The following is a 13,573-nucleotide window of genomic DNA, read 5'->3' as shown; positions in this document are numbered from 1 at the left end:
AAGGACAGAGCTTCACGTATTTCACCCGCACTACTCTGTATTGTTATGTACACCAACTCTTCTATCTTTAACAACAAAAATAATATTGGTCATGTTTACATATTTTTATTATGAATGCGAAAGTTTAGATGGAAGAATGGATATGTGTTAGTATGTATCTATACAACTGAATGGATCTTCATTTAATTTGGCATGAATGTTTAGCATAATATGACAGAACATTTTTTTAATTTCTTGCAGATGGAGTTGTGGGCAAAAGTTAGTTTTGTTAAAGTCAAACAAGTGACAGTGTGTGTAACTCTATGTTATTTTTTAATTAGTCTGATTTCTTTATTGTTTTACTGACCTGATAGTATGCCATTAAAGCTGTGTGCTGATGATGACAATATGACTCTTGGACCTCTCGAGCCAAGGCCTCCAACCTCATACGAGCAGCCGGTATCTTCTCTGTTTGTAGTGTAGCTTTTTCATATGTGATCTTTACATTTAACGACTTGGCACATGAAGGACAATATTCTGATTCAAATGCATCCATTTTTTCAATTTTCCATAATTGTGATCTAAATTTTTCTTCTTGGATAAATCCCTGACTGATTGTAGTCCCTTCATGGTCCATAGCATTTAAAGCTGATCTGCAATTATTAAAATTATAAATTAGTAGAAGACTTGAACACTCTCAATATGTGGTCTCATTGACAGACAATTTCAACAGGTATCTTGTTTGCCCCCATGTTTAAATAAAAACAGTTTACCTAAAAGAAGATAGTAAATCAACAAGTGGATGCTCTGGTCCACTCACAGGTCCCGTTTCAACAATAGCCTCTTCTTTCTCAGATATAGATCTCACTTCAGCTATCTCTGCACCTCCAAAAAGTCTTACAGCTTCTTCTAGAGGCAAGGATTTTATTTTATGTTCTTCAGTACTTATGAATTGCGTATTATATGCTGGTGGATTTACTATTTCTTCATCCTCAAACAGAGGAGCTGAAGGGGTGTTCTCATTTTGTGTGATATCACTAGATTGACATAAAAACTCCTCAGTATCTATTTTAATATTATTGATAACTACTGTTTGCTGTGTACTTAACTGATTTCTATCTTCATATTCATCTTGAACATTTATTGTATGTTCTTTTTGGACATTAAATTCATCATCAGACTGTAAAGTTACTGTTGCTATTCTTTCAGAAACAGCTGAATCAGCTGTTTCTGGTTGTATTTCATCTTTTTTATCTTGTTCTTTAGTTATCTCTTGTATATTATCATACTCCAATTCTTCAGCTACTGGTATATTTATGTTTTGTTTCTGCTTTTTCTTTTTCTGTAAAAAACAAGTAATTCATGAGATTTATACAAATAAGAAAACAATAATTGACTTTTGTAAATTATTATGCATGAGATGTATATTAAGTGGCCAGTACGTACTATGTAAATGATAAACATCAAGCAATATTAGCATTACAGTTAAGTTAATTGGAAATAAAGGCTAGCTTTAAGCATAGGAAGTTATACGGAGTAAAATTTTAAACATAAACAATATTCAACTTATTGAATCGATATTAAAAGTAATATTTAAAGTTACGTATTTTTTAAACAGTTAATAACATTTAAATGTATCTATGTATACTACATCAATATTGTTATTGTATTGCGTATATTGCAACAAAGACTTTAATGTTTAGTAATACGTACATCCTTTCGTTTTTCCTTGACCATAGTTGCCATTTTTACTAAGTGAAATAGAATAGCATTTATTTATAACATTTATTTCACTATTTACTCCATAAAAACTTAATTTTGTTTTCAAACAATCTGCAAAAAAAATCAAAACATTGTTAACTTGAAACTTGAATTGACACTTGACAATAAATTTTGACAGAATCAGTGAATCAGCTGTAAAACCCAAAGAATAGTTATCATAGAGTGTGCAAGTTTTGTCAAGCTCATTGTCGCTATTGTGAATCTGTAAGGCTTGGAAATGTTATAAAAAACATAAAAAAGGCGAGTGTTTACAAAAAAAATACACTAACATATTTTCTATAAAAATTACGATTATAAGTAGCGCTAATCTTTAATACACACAAAACATTCACATTAAAAGAAGTACAGTCATAATGGACTTTTTTGCTTCTTCTATAAATACCAAGGCCGTATTGTAACATGTATAATGTATAGGATAGATATAAACGTAACATAAATGTAGGTAATCCGGTAAGAATAACGAAGTAACGGCCCGAGCTGAGGCTCCTGATGGCTCCTGAGGGGGCCTTTGAGCTTAGTTACTCATAAACGAGATTTAGGCTTAGCGCCATCCGTGTTCGGCCACCTTAAGCCCGGTGGAGCTTTAATTGCCTCTTCAAGGCAAACAGTGAAAATTCAGTCAAAAAAAAAAACATCATACAAGTGATTTTGATTTATTTTTTACGACTGCGGCCTTCGTATCACCAAACCTATTTAAAATTTAAAAAAAACGAATGACCAAACAGAAAAAAAAGAATATCTATTTATTAAATTAAAATAAGTACAGTTCTTTATCTTACGTTGAAACTGAGAAAACACGTAATTATTTCATATTGCGCAATCCAATAACAAAGTCCAGAATGTGAACATTGTATGTAAAGGCACACACGTCACATTAGGGGATCCCAACTTGCAGCGGATAGAAACAATTACGCATATTATTTTATGACCTCACACCTTTAGGTCTAGGTAGCTGTACGTCGACACACAGCACTGCAGAAATAAGAATATAATAGTTACGTTAGAGAATAAAACGAAGCTTTGGCACAATAACTACAATGTATCATCAGCTATTTACCTAAAAAACGTATAATGGGAAATATATTAGTACTTGCTTAGCTTAAACTTTGGTATATTACATAAAAATCTTTTTAAAGTGAAATGTAACATTGAAATGTAACAACAAAAAATAATATTGACAAACCTTACGGACAAATGCCCAACTGGCCCAAGAGAAAAAACCAATAAGGTCAAACATTTGTTACCAGACCTTCCAATATTTGATCCAACTCAAAAATTGGTATTGGGCATGTTGTTAACAAACATTGGACCCGATGGGACATTTGTTCTCAAACATAAGAAAATAAATCCGAATACCCTCCATAACATTTGGACGCTGATTTTTGATCTTTGATTTTTAAGAAGAAAAAAAAGCGAACTTAAAACAATGGCTTTCATATTAAAATGCAGACACATTCGTTTACAATATAAGTGAAATTAAATAACCCGTTTTATATCCCAAGACTTTAGCAGTCTTCTTGTGGTACATTAAATGTTGCCACTTTTAACAATATTCATCCGCTTTAACCTATTATTTAATATATGTAAGGTAGGGTTGTAAAAACTATCCTTCATAACTAAATCTTACAATTTAAGGCTTAAAAAAATATGTGATAAATATTCACAAGGATGCTACGATGGTGATTGCGACTGCATATGTTCTTGATATGGCGCATTTTCATCTTCGTATTCATGAGTATGCTGCGTCACTATGAAAATTGGTGATTTCATTTTGCGATGTACCGGTGAAGGAGTAGTGGTATAATTTTGGGTTTGACTGGTGCTACCTTGCATTTTAGCCCTAAACATAATATTGTCAATTTCGTGCATGGCAACATCTCGCTGATGTTCTTCTAATTTTCTTAATTTCTTAGCCAATAGTTGTCCATACAAATCATATTCATCAAAATCTCTTATTTCTATGTCATTTTTCATATCCTGCGCTTCTTCTTTCAGATTTTTTTTAACAAAGACAAAGTTTGAATTGCTTATTTTCTTAGGTCTTTTATCAGCATTTGCTTGAGGAAGTGGTGTCATTGAATATTTTGACACTGCATTATTACTTTCAGTTGTATTACTTTTTGCATCAACATTTATTTCTGTTATCATTTGTTGTTGCGATAGAACGTATGTTGGGTTATTTAATAGCTGAAAGAAATACAATTAATTTTACATTTGTATGGTAAATTAGTCAATGGTTTAATTTGGAAAATCTTTGAAGTATTAATTATCATTTAGCTTACCGTAAACAAGAGATATGGAAAAGTAGTTACATTATTTACTAATAATAATATCGCCAACTAACTCGAAATAAAAAAAAACTGCAAGAAATAAAACAAATGTATATAATATTTCAAATTGTACCTCTTGTTCCATTTTATTTGAGCTATCACATTCATAATTCCCGCCAAGGAAACTTTCCATATATGAAAAAGCGAACCATGTAGGCTGATAGTTACCAAACCTTTTCTTTTTTCTATTCAGATGCATTCTAAAAGAAGTCATTAATGATTCTTTTTTCCTTTTAAGTTCTACCACTGAACAATCCAAAGAAAAAGAAGTTTGGATTCTATCCCATGCCGCCGCAATGTCGCATCTTGATTTATGTTTAGGGTTTTTAGGATCCCACAGAACAGGCTCTTTACGATATAGATCCAAAAATTCTAATACGTTGGTATTTAACCACGCCATTTAATCTAATTTTACTGAAATCAATTAGTCTTGTTTACAATTATACGTCTGAACAAAGCTACAACTAGAGAAAGACTAAACAGACAGCCAATGAAAACCGGTCTTCTGTCCAATGTTTGTTTTTATGTCGACCTCGTTCCACAAATTGCGCGACGATCGATGTTCGGCTTCGGATGTTGGCGTTGGCGACCAATCAAAAATGTTGGTCGGTATGTTATGTTAGTTCATAACAAAAAATAAAACAATGTTTCCTGTATCCCCCACCATCTATCCCAAATATTTGTGAACATTTGTTATTTACGCGTAGAATTTAATGCAATTTCTGTTTCAAGTGGACATATAAGTGCGCAGATGTACATATTGTTATGTTGGCTGCATATTTGTGTTATTTTTACTCATATTTCGTAAAACAGTGATTCACAGCAATATATAAAATACATAAAGTACATACTTCGTTCATACGTGGTGGTTCGATAGTTCACTTCGTAGTGTTCAAAGTCCAATTTCCAAGGAATATTCTACAAACATTGGGTAAAACTTTAGTTAGCTGTTGTAAACGAATAAGCGACAAGAGTGCGTAATTTGCAGCTCGGCTTTCGGTTCGGTCAACAACGGCTTCAGTTAGCGACAGACATTTGCCAATGATATAAGTGTCTAATAGCCACTCGCGTATATATCAACTTTTTAAAAAAATATACTCTGTCTAGCATAACTGTGTACATTCTTCACTGCAGAGAAATCAACCAGTTTAAATGTGAGTATAATATAATTAAATTTACTTGCACTATTGCATCATTAAAGAGTTGCTAATTATACCGGATACCATGTTGATTACAGTTATTGGAAGTAGACATAGTTAAATTTAGAACTGCAAATGCATTAATGCAGTAAAAAGTTTTATTTTTCCATTATATGCAGATTTTATTAGAAATTAATTGTAGTGTTTTTGCACTTATATTTTTGTAGTAAGTGCTTAGTCTTTAGTTTTAAGCAAAAAATCCTATTTACTTACGTGATTTTACTTTCATGTAGTTATATTTCTACCCTCATACAGTTTTTTTTTGCTTTAAATAGATGGCAATGGAAGTGGGTACATCACCGTCTGCACTGGCCCAGTTGCAATCAGTGCAAAAAGCCATGGCATTTCCCACGGTGGGAGCAGCTGTGGGGCAAGTTGGGGCATTCTATACCAGAGTTAAGGGTAAGTTAATTTTGTTAATTGTAGTTTTTCTATTGACTTTATGAATATATGTACTTCTTGAGACTGATTGAACAATTTTTTTTATTAGAAAGATAAGATAAAAAAAAGAGTTTACGTCAACTTGTAGCTATAAGAAAGGGGAATAAAATTATTTGACAAATTTAAGAACACTTTTCTAATAAACTCAGGTAAAGCCAAACTTCTCTGTACTATGATTGATTAGTTTTTTGTATCTTGCATAAAATTCATTCTAGAAACTTCTGATAATGATAGTGATAAATTATATTGGTTGTGCAGTTCTGTTCTATGTACAGTAAAACTTGGATAACTGATAATCAAATGGACAACATTATTTTGCTTATAGGGGGTTCTAATATGGGTGTCTTACTTATGGAGGTTGTCTACGAAACAGGACAATAATTTGCTTATAGAGGTTTTTTCACTTATCCAGTTCTTGCTTGTCCAGATACTGTCTTAGTTCAATTGGAAGAGATACTTAGTCTTTACTTAATATATATGCATGGTATACACTTGACCAGTTCAGTTGTACAGTTGTGACAGCCAGTCGCAGATTTTATGGACTCACTGGCACCAGTTAGCGTTCACACAGTGCCAGTTGATTGCCAGTCCTAATAAGGAGCTGAGTAACTACTAGCCAAGTTGGAACCATGCATTTGAATGTTAAAGTTCAAACTACAAGTATAAAACACTATAATTATTATTGACTTTTACATGTAGTAATTTCAATGTCATTGCAGCATAAATAATGTATTGCAAATATTATTCATAAGAATTCAAAACAAGGACAAACAATTTGAAAGTCATGATGGTGAATGATGTAAGACCTTGTTGTTCCATTTGCATCTAATAATTATTTTTTCTATTGTAATTATCTGTTCTGGCATCATTTATTGGGTAAAACTGTAAAAAAATATATCTCTATATATAGTGTGAAGTCAGATTTATTATGAACATGCAACATATACTGAATTTGGTTTTGATAACAAAAATCAGATCAATCTACTCAACTTAATATTTCCGTAGTACCTTCAAATAGTATGGTGTGTAAAAAAAGAGACGATCAAATTCTACCTTCAATAAATAAATTATACCTTTGCATTATCAACTTGCATAAAACTAAAAAAACTGGTCCTATAATGTTATGAAACATGTAATTTTATCAAGTAACATTTAAATGTTGTTCTACAATTTCCTCATTCACATATTTCTTTTGTTTTAAAAACATTCAGGTGACCATGTTTATAAAATATTTAATATCTGTGAAGAAATATTTATTCATATCATAACACAAGTTGTTGCTCGCGATTTCGTCCGCGTGAAATTAAAAAGTAACAAAAAATGCCTATGTTACTCACAGATAAATTACCTTTCCAACGGTGAATATTTAAAATCTGCCCGGTAGTTTTTTGGTTATTGCAATACATACAAAAATACAAATCTTTCCTCTTTATAACATTAGTATAGATATAATGGTTAATTAAATTAACCATTTTTGTCATAATTGGATACAAACAGAATTAAATCTAAAATGTTTTTTAATTTATAACTATTGGTATAACACAATAGTTATAAGTGGGTCTCCTTCAATCACAATAGGGTAACAATAATCTTTATGAAGCATGAACTGTTTTATTATCCTACAAAATAAACATGTATGCAATATGACAACTGCATTGTTTGTTTGTTAACAAGTTTTGTAATTGTATTTTGTTTCTTTGCCTTGTTTAATTATACAAGTGTATCATCCTTGCTTTGGTTAGTAAGAGTTAACACATTCACTGCATAATAAGCCAGACGAAGAAATCTATTTCCCTCTCGCTAGTGCGAAACGATTATCTCAGGTGTATACATTATCATATATCATATAATCATGTAAATATTATAAATGCGAAAGTTACGATGGATGGATGGATGTTTGTTAGCTTTTGTAGCCTAAACGGCTGAACGGATCTCCATGAAATTTCGCACAGGTTTAGAGCATAGTCTGGAAGAACACATAGGCTACTTTATCCCGGGAATAGTTACGGTTCCCGTGGGATTCATTAATTTATTTTTTAATGTTCACTCGATCGTTCTGCAACGGTTCAACATATCTTATTGAAATTTGGTACAGATATAAAACAAAGTCTGAAGTATACATGGGATAAGGTTCATCCCTGTGAAATGGTTGGTTCCCGAGGGATACGTAGCTTTTTGTTATTCATATAGTTCCTATGTTTTCTAATACCACGCGGACGAAGTCGCGGGCAACAGCTAGTATTACATAAAATGTTTTTGTTTTTGTTTTCATTGTGTTTCCACAAAGTTATAGCAATTTTATCAATCCTAGTGCTGGTGGGTCTAAAAAGACCTGCCTAGCATTGGCGGTAAGATCTTTGGGGGCGCATTTTGGCCTGCCGCCGCACCAGTTATAGAATTATGATTTTACTTGTCGCAGCAAACGTGTTGATAACATAAATTTCTTGTATATCACAACACGGATGCGTTTGGACTTCGTAACTTTGTTTCATGAATCTATCGATAATGCAATGTAAAAAATGTTTATACCCTCTGACCCTATAATGAAAAATGTCAACTTAATGATATTAAAGCATCAAACAAACAAGTGAAATAATTTTTAGATATTTATTGATTACAATGTCTCACAGATTTGAGTCCGGAACTATACTTTATGCTTCAGTTTTTATTAAATGTTTCCTAAGATTCTTAGCAGGACATTGAGATTTAATAAAGCTTAAGTTAGTATAAGTAACCAGTCCAATCTGAACTATAGACTACCAACCAAGTGATTGACTTTTGTGGTATCCAAGGGGAATCTTCAAGAGATACATTGTCTTTTGGGAAGAAGACTTTGTAACTATCTTAAACAAGTCATTTTTGAGGGTCTGGATGTTGCCCACATATATCGTTTCTTCTCCAGGTGCCCACTCGCTGTTAGAATGGGCGTTATCAACAGCTGAGGCCAGCGTGTCTCTTGCTGCGGCGACCGCAGCCCCGTATGTAGCCAGCCCCCTGGCCGCTGGCGATGCAAAGGTGGCCGCGGTCATCGACGAGCTCGGCCGCCGCGTGCCCATCGTCAATGAACAGCCCAAGGTCATCGTGGAAACGACAAAACAAGCTGTAATTGCAAAGCTCTCGCCACATGTTAATAAGGTAAGGTACAAAGATTTCTATTTGAAAATAGAGACTAGTAAAGACGAACATTATTATTTTTATTATTATTATCTGTGTCAGATTTCATCTAGATCTGTTTAGTCTGGAGATATCTTCTAACATCCATCCATCTAAGCTTTTGCATTTGTTAGTAACATTAGTGTGGTTACACCTATTATATTTCCGCTTCTAGTTGTGATTGGTTTTATTTCCTTTGTTTTTCCAATTATTAAAACAAATTTTACAAATGAAAATGAATATGCAAAGTGCGTTAATCACGTAAACAGGATGTTTTTAGCGGCCGAGCGCTGCTATTGTTAAATAAGTTTGCTGCGCAAATGCATTTAATTAATTTAAACAAGTGCATTAGTTAAATGAAAGCGAGTTTCAACGCCATTTCGACCTTCTTAGTGAAAGGGAAGTACTGGCCGGTTGATGTCAAATGTTTGATAAAAAAAACATATGCATAAAACAAAAAAATACGTGCTCCCGGATATTTGCTTGTTTCTTGTATCTTGTAGTGACGGAAAGTTTACGATAAGGAATAATAAATACGTCATTTTTTTCAATTTACCTTCCTATATTGGATATAGATAAGAAATCAATCAGGATTATGAGTGCGTTGCATTTAGCAAAAAGAACGGAGTAGATAAAAAATGAAGACAAATTGCTGATATAACTCTAGACTGAAACAACGTAATTGACATTCCTTTCTGTTTTCTTTATGGAGAAAGGGATAACAATATGGGTTTCGACATTCGGACTGGGACGAAAATCTTCCAGAAAGTATTATTCATTCTATTTCTTGTTTATGGCTCTCCCTCAGCGTATATGGCCAGTGTCAAGTGCTTGTGGTTTTATTCTAATTCGGGAGAAACTGGCAACAAAACTCTGCTTATGGAGATGTTCGTGGGGTATTATTCATAACGTTATGGACACGTACTAGGGGTGCTGCACAAATATAATCTTTCGACGTTTTGAATATTTTTTGTAAACGTGTTAGGTACCCAGAAATAAATAATTTTCGAACGTTTGTGATACACAGTTGTGATAAACGATGTTTTTACTCAATACCAGGATAAGATAAAAAACGTTTGTGATAACGTATCTTGGACAATGAACCGGAATGAATAGACCTTCGGCACTAACGGGGTTTTGGTTATTTTTAAACTTCGATAAATTACGAAATTATTAGTAAAGGATGCTGCTATCAATTTGATAAATACTCTAACACTAGCTGTTCCAGTGCGACTTCATTTGCATGAAATTATGAATTGTTTTATTGATTACATTTGTCAAATTCAATTGCAAATATCAAAATGACTTGACATGACAAACCTTAGCAATGTCCCTTTCTTGATGTTGGCAGCAACTTATGGTCTCTCTCCCACATTAGGGTTTTTATCCAAAATATTTACCCCTAAGTTTAATGGCGTGGAAATATATAGCCTAAATCATGACGTAAGTGTAGGACTTTTTATTAAAAAAAGAATTATTAAAAAATGTGCTGTAATTGCTGACATCTTAGGCAACAAAGAAGTCTGTGTTGACGCTTTATTATAATAGTATAGATTTGATTCTAAGAGCGTGCGCACAACTGAAACTAAACTATCGCACAACTGTTTAGTCTTACTTTTCTATGCGCTTATATGGAGGTGGGCACTAACCTCGATGTTTAGTTGTTCAACTAAATAGTTGAATTGGCTGAGAAACAATCGACAATCACACAATAGCTTGCGATTGTCGATTGTTGCCCGCTCTAAGTGTCATTTAGTAATCACTAGTTGTGACCCGCGACTCTGCGCGATATTAAAAAGAAACAATTAATCTAAGTGTTTTTCCTGACAATGTTCATTGTTTATGCCAAATTCTAGCGACATCCGTTGAGGACTTCTGGAATACGTAGTAACAAACATTTATCCATCTAAACTTTCGCATTTATGATATAAGTAAGAAGTAAGAATAAGTTTTGAATGTGGCAGTGAGTTTAAAGTATTGAAATCTGTAAAAAAAAGAGTAAAAGGAATATTTTATTAATATTTCAATTTATTGCTTAAATTTTTGCTATAATAAAAAAAACGTCGTGACTACGTAATTTAATTTCACGTTATCTAAATTAAGTACAACATAAAGCTGGTTCAATATCGGATTAAATTAATCCTTATTAGGATTCAGTAACAGTCTGACATTCAAATGACATTTGAATATAAATCTATAACGAAAACTGTTTTAGAATTTGTAGCTTATTCAGAAAGTAATAAACATTTTGTTTTATTGTGTCAAATATGTAAAGTATTACGTAATATCGAGTACATACTTTGAACAGAAAATTACACTATCATATAATAAAGTATGTACAAGCTTTCGCCCGCGACTTCATCCGTGTGGAATAAAAAATAACAAAAGTGAGTAGTCTGTGATCTTCCAGACATTTTGGCTACAAACTAACAAACATTTATCTATCTAATCTTTTGCATTTATAATATTAGTAAGATTCACTCCTAGTCTCCTCTTACTGTATGTATATCCAATACTAGCGTTTTCGCCCGCGCGAAATTAAAATTGTAATAAACAGCCTATGTTACTTTGAGATGACGAATTTGCTAAATCGGGCCATAATTTTTAAGTTTCAATACATACAAAAATACAAATCTTTCCTGTAATAGTATAGATATGTGACATTTATAGGTGTTTGTTGCGCGTGCGGCGGCGGAGCAGCGGGTGCATTCTCTTAAAGAGTTATCATGGGCGAAGGCGAACGCTCTGCTGAGTACAGCGTACGGGCAGCGCGCGCTGCACGGCGTCGATGCTGGCGCGTGCTACGCCATGAAGCTGCTGGACCAGTACCTGCCGCCGGTGGAGCCGCAGACAGACCTCACCGGTCAGTTGCCTTACACACAACGTAAGTGGCCCTCCACACAACATAAGTGGCCCTCCACACAACATAAGTGGCCCTCCACACAACATAAGTGGCCCGCCACACAACGTAAATGGCAGGTCACACAACATAAGTGGTCCGCCACACAACATAAGTGGCCCTCCACACAACATAAGTGGCCCTCCACACAACGTAAATGGCACTCCACACAACATAAGTGGCCCTTCACACAACGTAAATGGCCCTCCACATAAAATAAGTGGCCCTCCACACAACGTAAATGGCCCTCCACACAATGTAAGTCGCCTTACTCAGAAGGTAAGTGGTTCTCTACACAAAGTAAGTCGCTTTACACACAACGTAAGTGGCCTTCCACTAAACAAACATATGCACCATAAATATTACCTACTGGCTGTTGCTCATGCTACTCACTGGTAACGTAGCTTTTTAATCGTGATTTTTTTTAAATGAGTCCAGTAGTTTTATCGTAAATCGAATACATACAGAATTCCATAAATACAAATCTTGCCTCTTTATTATATTAGTATAGAAATATAAATAAATGTGTGTTCAGGTGACGTGGTGGAGTTAGAGCGCGACCCCGCGCTGCACACGGTGCAGACTGTGGGCAGGCTGAGCGCGGTGGCGGCGCGCCGCGTCTGGGCGAACCTCGCCGCGCGCGTCAACCATCTCAGAGCTAATGGTAACACAAATAAACACAACTACACTATGTACTGTCAAGGAAATCCGCGGTGTTCCACTTCAGATAAACTCCTTCTCTTGTAAATAACTAATTAGGTAGCAGTGAGTGTGATATCCTCCGTGACCGTCAATGGAGAATAATTAAAAAAAAAAGTAGTTTATTAATTTTCCCCTTGGGCAGAGGGCTGGTGTCCTAACTAGGGTGGCGCCCTGTGTAATGGATCACCATACCCCCCGAATGGCAGTAAGTGTAAACGAAAGGATAAAAAAAAGAAACCGTGTATCACTAACCGAGTTTTTTTTTTAGCACAGACACATTTATAGGCTGTGTCGTATTTGGTTTTTGTTTCGAGTCTCGTTTTAAAATGTTCAAACGATTGTAGCTTTTAAGATGGAACACCGCCAGTTTCCCCGACTGTACCTTACATGGCCAGACAAATAAACTCATCAGAAATAATAGATTCCTTTATGACAATTGTCAATCTTTAATAATCAGGGACCACTTGAATATTCTTCTATAATAGAAGCTATGGTGTAATATGTCGTCATTTGACCAAGTAACACTCGAGACGACTTTCTCGTCAATATTTTTCGTGCCAGACCCCACATATCGTAGATTGTATCACTGCAAAGCGATCGATGTCTCACAGTCTGCTATTTGATATAATTTTCCGGACCATATTTCGGTTTTTACGCACTAATTGAAAATCATTGATGTAGAAAGATTCGTATATCCAACAAATCTAACATTAATATCTCCCAATAGGTATAGAATTAGACGTGCGTCGTTATATAACCGCACTGCTAGCGGCAGTACACCTCGCCACCGTCACCAGCGAGCAGCAGGAGCGCGAGAGGGAGACAGAAGATGACAGCAAGCCCCGCCCATCAGACCCCACTCCCACCACACCTACCACATCTACCACGCCCACCACTCCTACCACCGCAACCAAAGTCAAATCTACACCTGAAGCCAAGTCCACTAAACCTGAAGACATGGAACAATAATTTTTATTTTATACGTCATTAAAATGCCAAACTCAGAGTCGCTAAGTATTTACTAAGAGTGATTGTAGGAACCTCTACCAGCGTCTTGTTTCTTTAATATTTAAGTCTGTTAACGACTC

At 34.6% G+C, this 13,573-nt stretch overlaps 2 protein-coding genes across 4 annotated transcripts; one reads left to right on the top strand and one right to left on the bottom strand.

The window, feature by feature from the left end:
* Positions 1–2,241: 2,241 nt before the first annotated feature.
* On the bottom strand, positions 2,242–5,029 carry LOC106102727. 2 transcript variants are annotated; one of them, XR_001225595.1, is made up of 4 exons: positions 4,943–5,029; positions 4,165–4,505; positions 2,541–3,948; positions 2,242–2,450 (listed from the first exon to the last, which is right to left on the bottom strand). XR_001225595.1 is itself a non-coding variant. In XM_013282281.1 (3 exons), the coding sequence occupies exons 2-3, from the start codon at positions 4,489–4,491 to the stop codon at positions 3,433–3,435; spliced, it is 843 nt and encodes a 280-aa protein (XP_013137735.1). In that variant the 5' UTR covers positions 4,492–4,505; positions 4,943–5,029; the 3' UTR covers positions 2,464–3,432. The 2 variants fall into 2 exon arrangements, 1 of the variants encoding a protein (XP_013137735.1); XM_013282281.1 differs by lacking the exon at positions 2,242–2,450 and having other exon boundaries at positions 2,464–3,948.
* Positions 4,603–13,479, top strand: LOC106102726 (lipid storage droplets surface-binding protein 2). Of its 2 annotated transcripts, none has more exons than XM_013282279.1 (6): positions 4,603–5,245; positions 5,566–5,692; positions 8,634–8,866; positions 11,555–11,768; positions 12,319–12,447; positions 13,213–13,479. In XM_013282279.1, the coding sequence occupies exons 2-6, from the start codon at positions 5,566–5,568 to the stop codon at positions 13,452–13,454; spliced, it is 945 nt and encodes a 314-aa protein (XP_013137733.1). In that variant the 5' UTR covers positions 4,603–5,245; the 3' UTR covers positions 13,455–13,479. The 2 variants fall into 2 exon arrangements, with proteins under 2 accessions (XP_013137733.1, XP_013137734.1); XM_013282280.1 differs by having other exon boundaries at positions 4,609–5,245; positions 11,555–11,747.
* Positions 13,480–13,573: the final 94 nt, after the last annotated feature.

The sequence above is a fragment of the Papilio polytes genome, unplaced genomic scaffold (genome assembly GCF_000836215.1).
Source record: "Papilio polytes unplaced genomic scaffold, Ppol_1.0 DF823912.1, whole genome shotgun sequence".
Classification (NCBI taxonomy): Eukaryota; Metazoa; Arthropoda; class Insecta; order Lepidoptera; family Papilionidae; genus Papilio; species Papilio polytes.
The sequence above is the reverse complement of the archived record's forward strand: the minus strand, read 5'-3'. Positions and strand labels throughout refer to the sequence as shown.

Bases quoted from the DNA above. Each gene is read 5' to 3' on its own strand.
- LOC106102727 (XM_013282281.1), bottom strand. From the start codon at position 4,491: ATGGCGTGGTTAAATACCAACGTATTAGAATTTTTGGATCTATATCGT. The intron at 3,949-4,164 runs GTACAATTTGAA...TATTTCTTTCAG, and splicing joins CAAATAAAATGGAACAAGAG to CTATTAAATAACCCAACATA.
- LOC106102726 (XM_013282279.1), top strand. From the start codon at position 5,566: ATGGCAATGGAAGTGGGTACATCACCGTCTGCACTGGCCCAGTTGCAA. The intron at 8,867-11,554 runs GTAAGGTACAAA...TGACATTTATAG, and splicing joins TCTCGCCACATGTTAATAAG to GTGTTTGTTGCGCGTGCGGC. The intron at 12,448-13,212 runs GTAACACAAATA...ATCTCCCAATAG, and splicing joins CAACCATCTCAGAGCTAATG to GTATAGAATTAGACGTGCGT.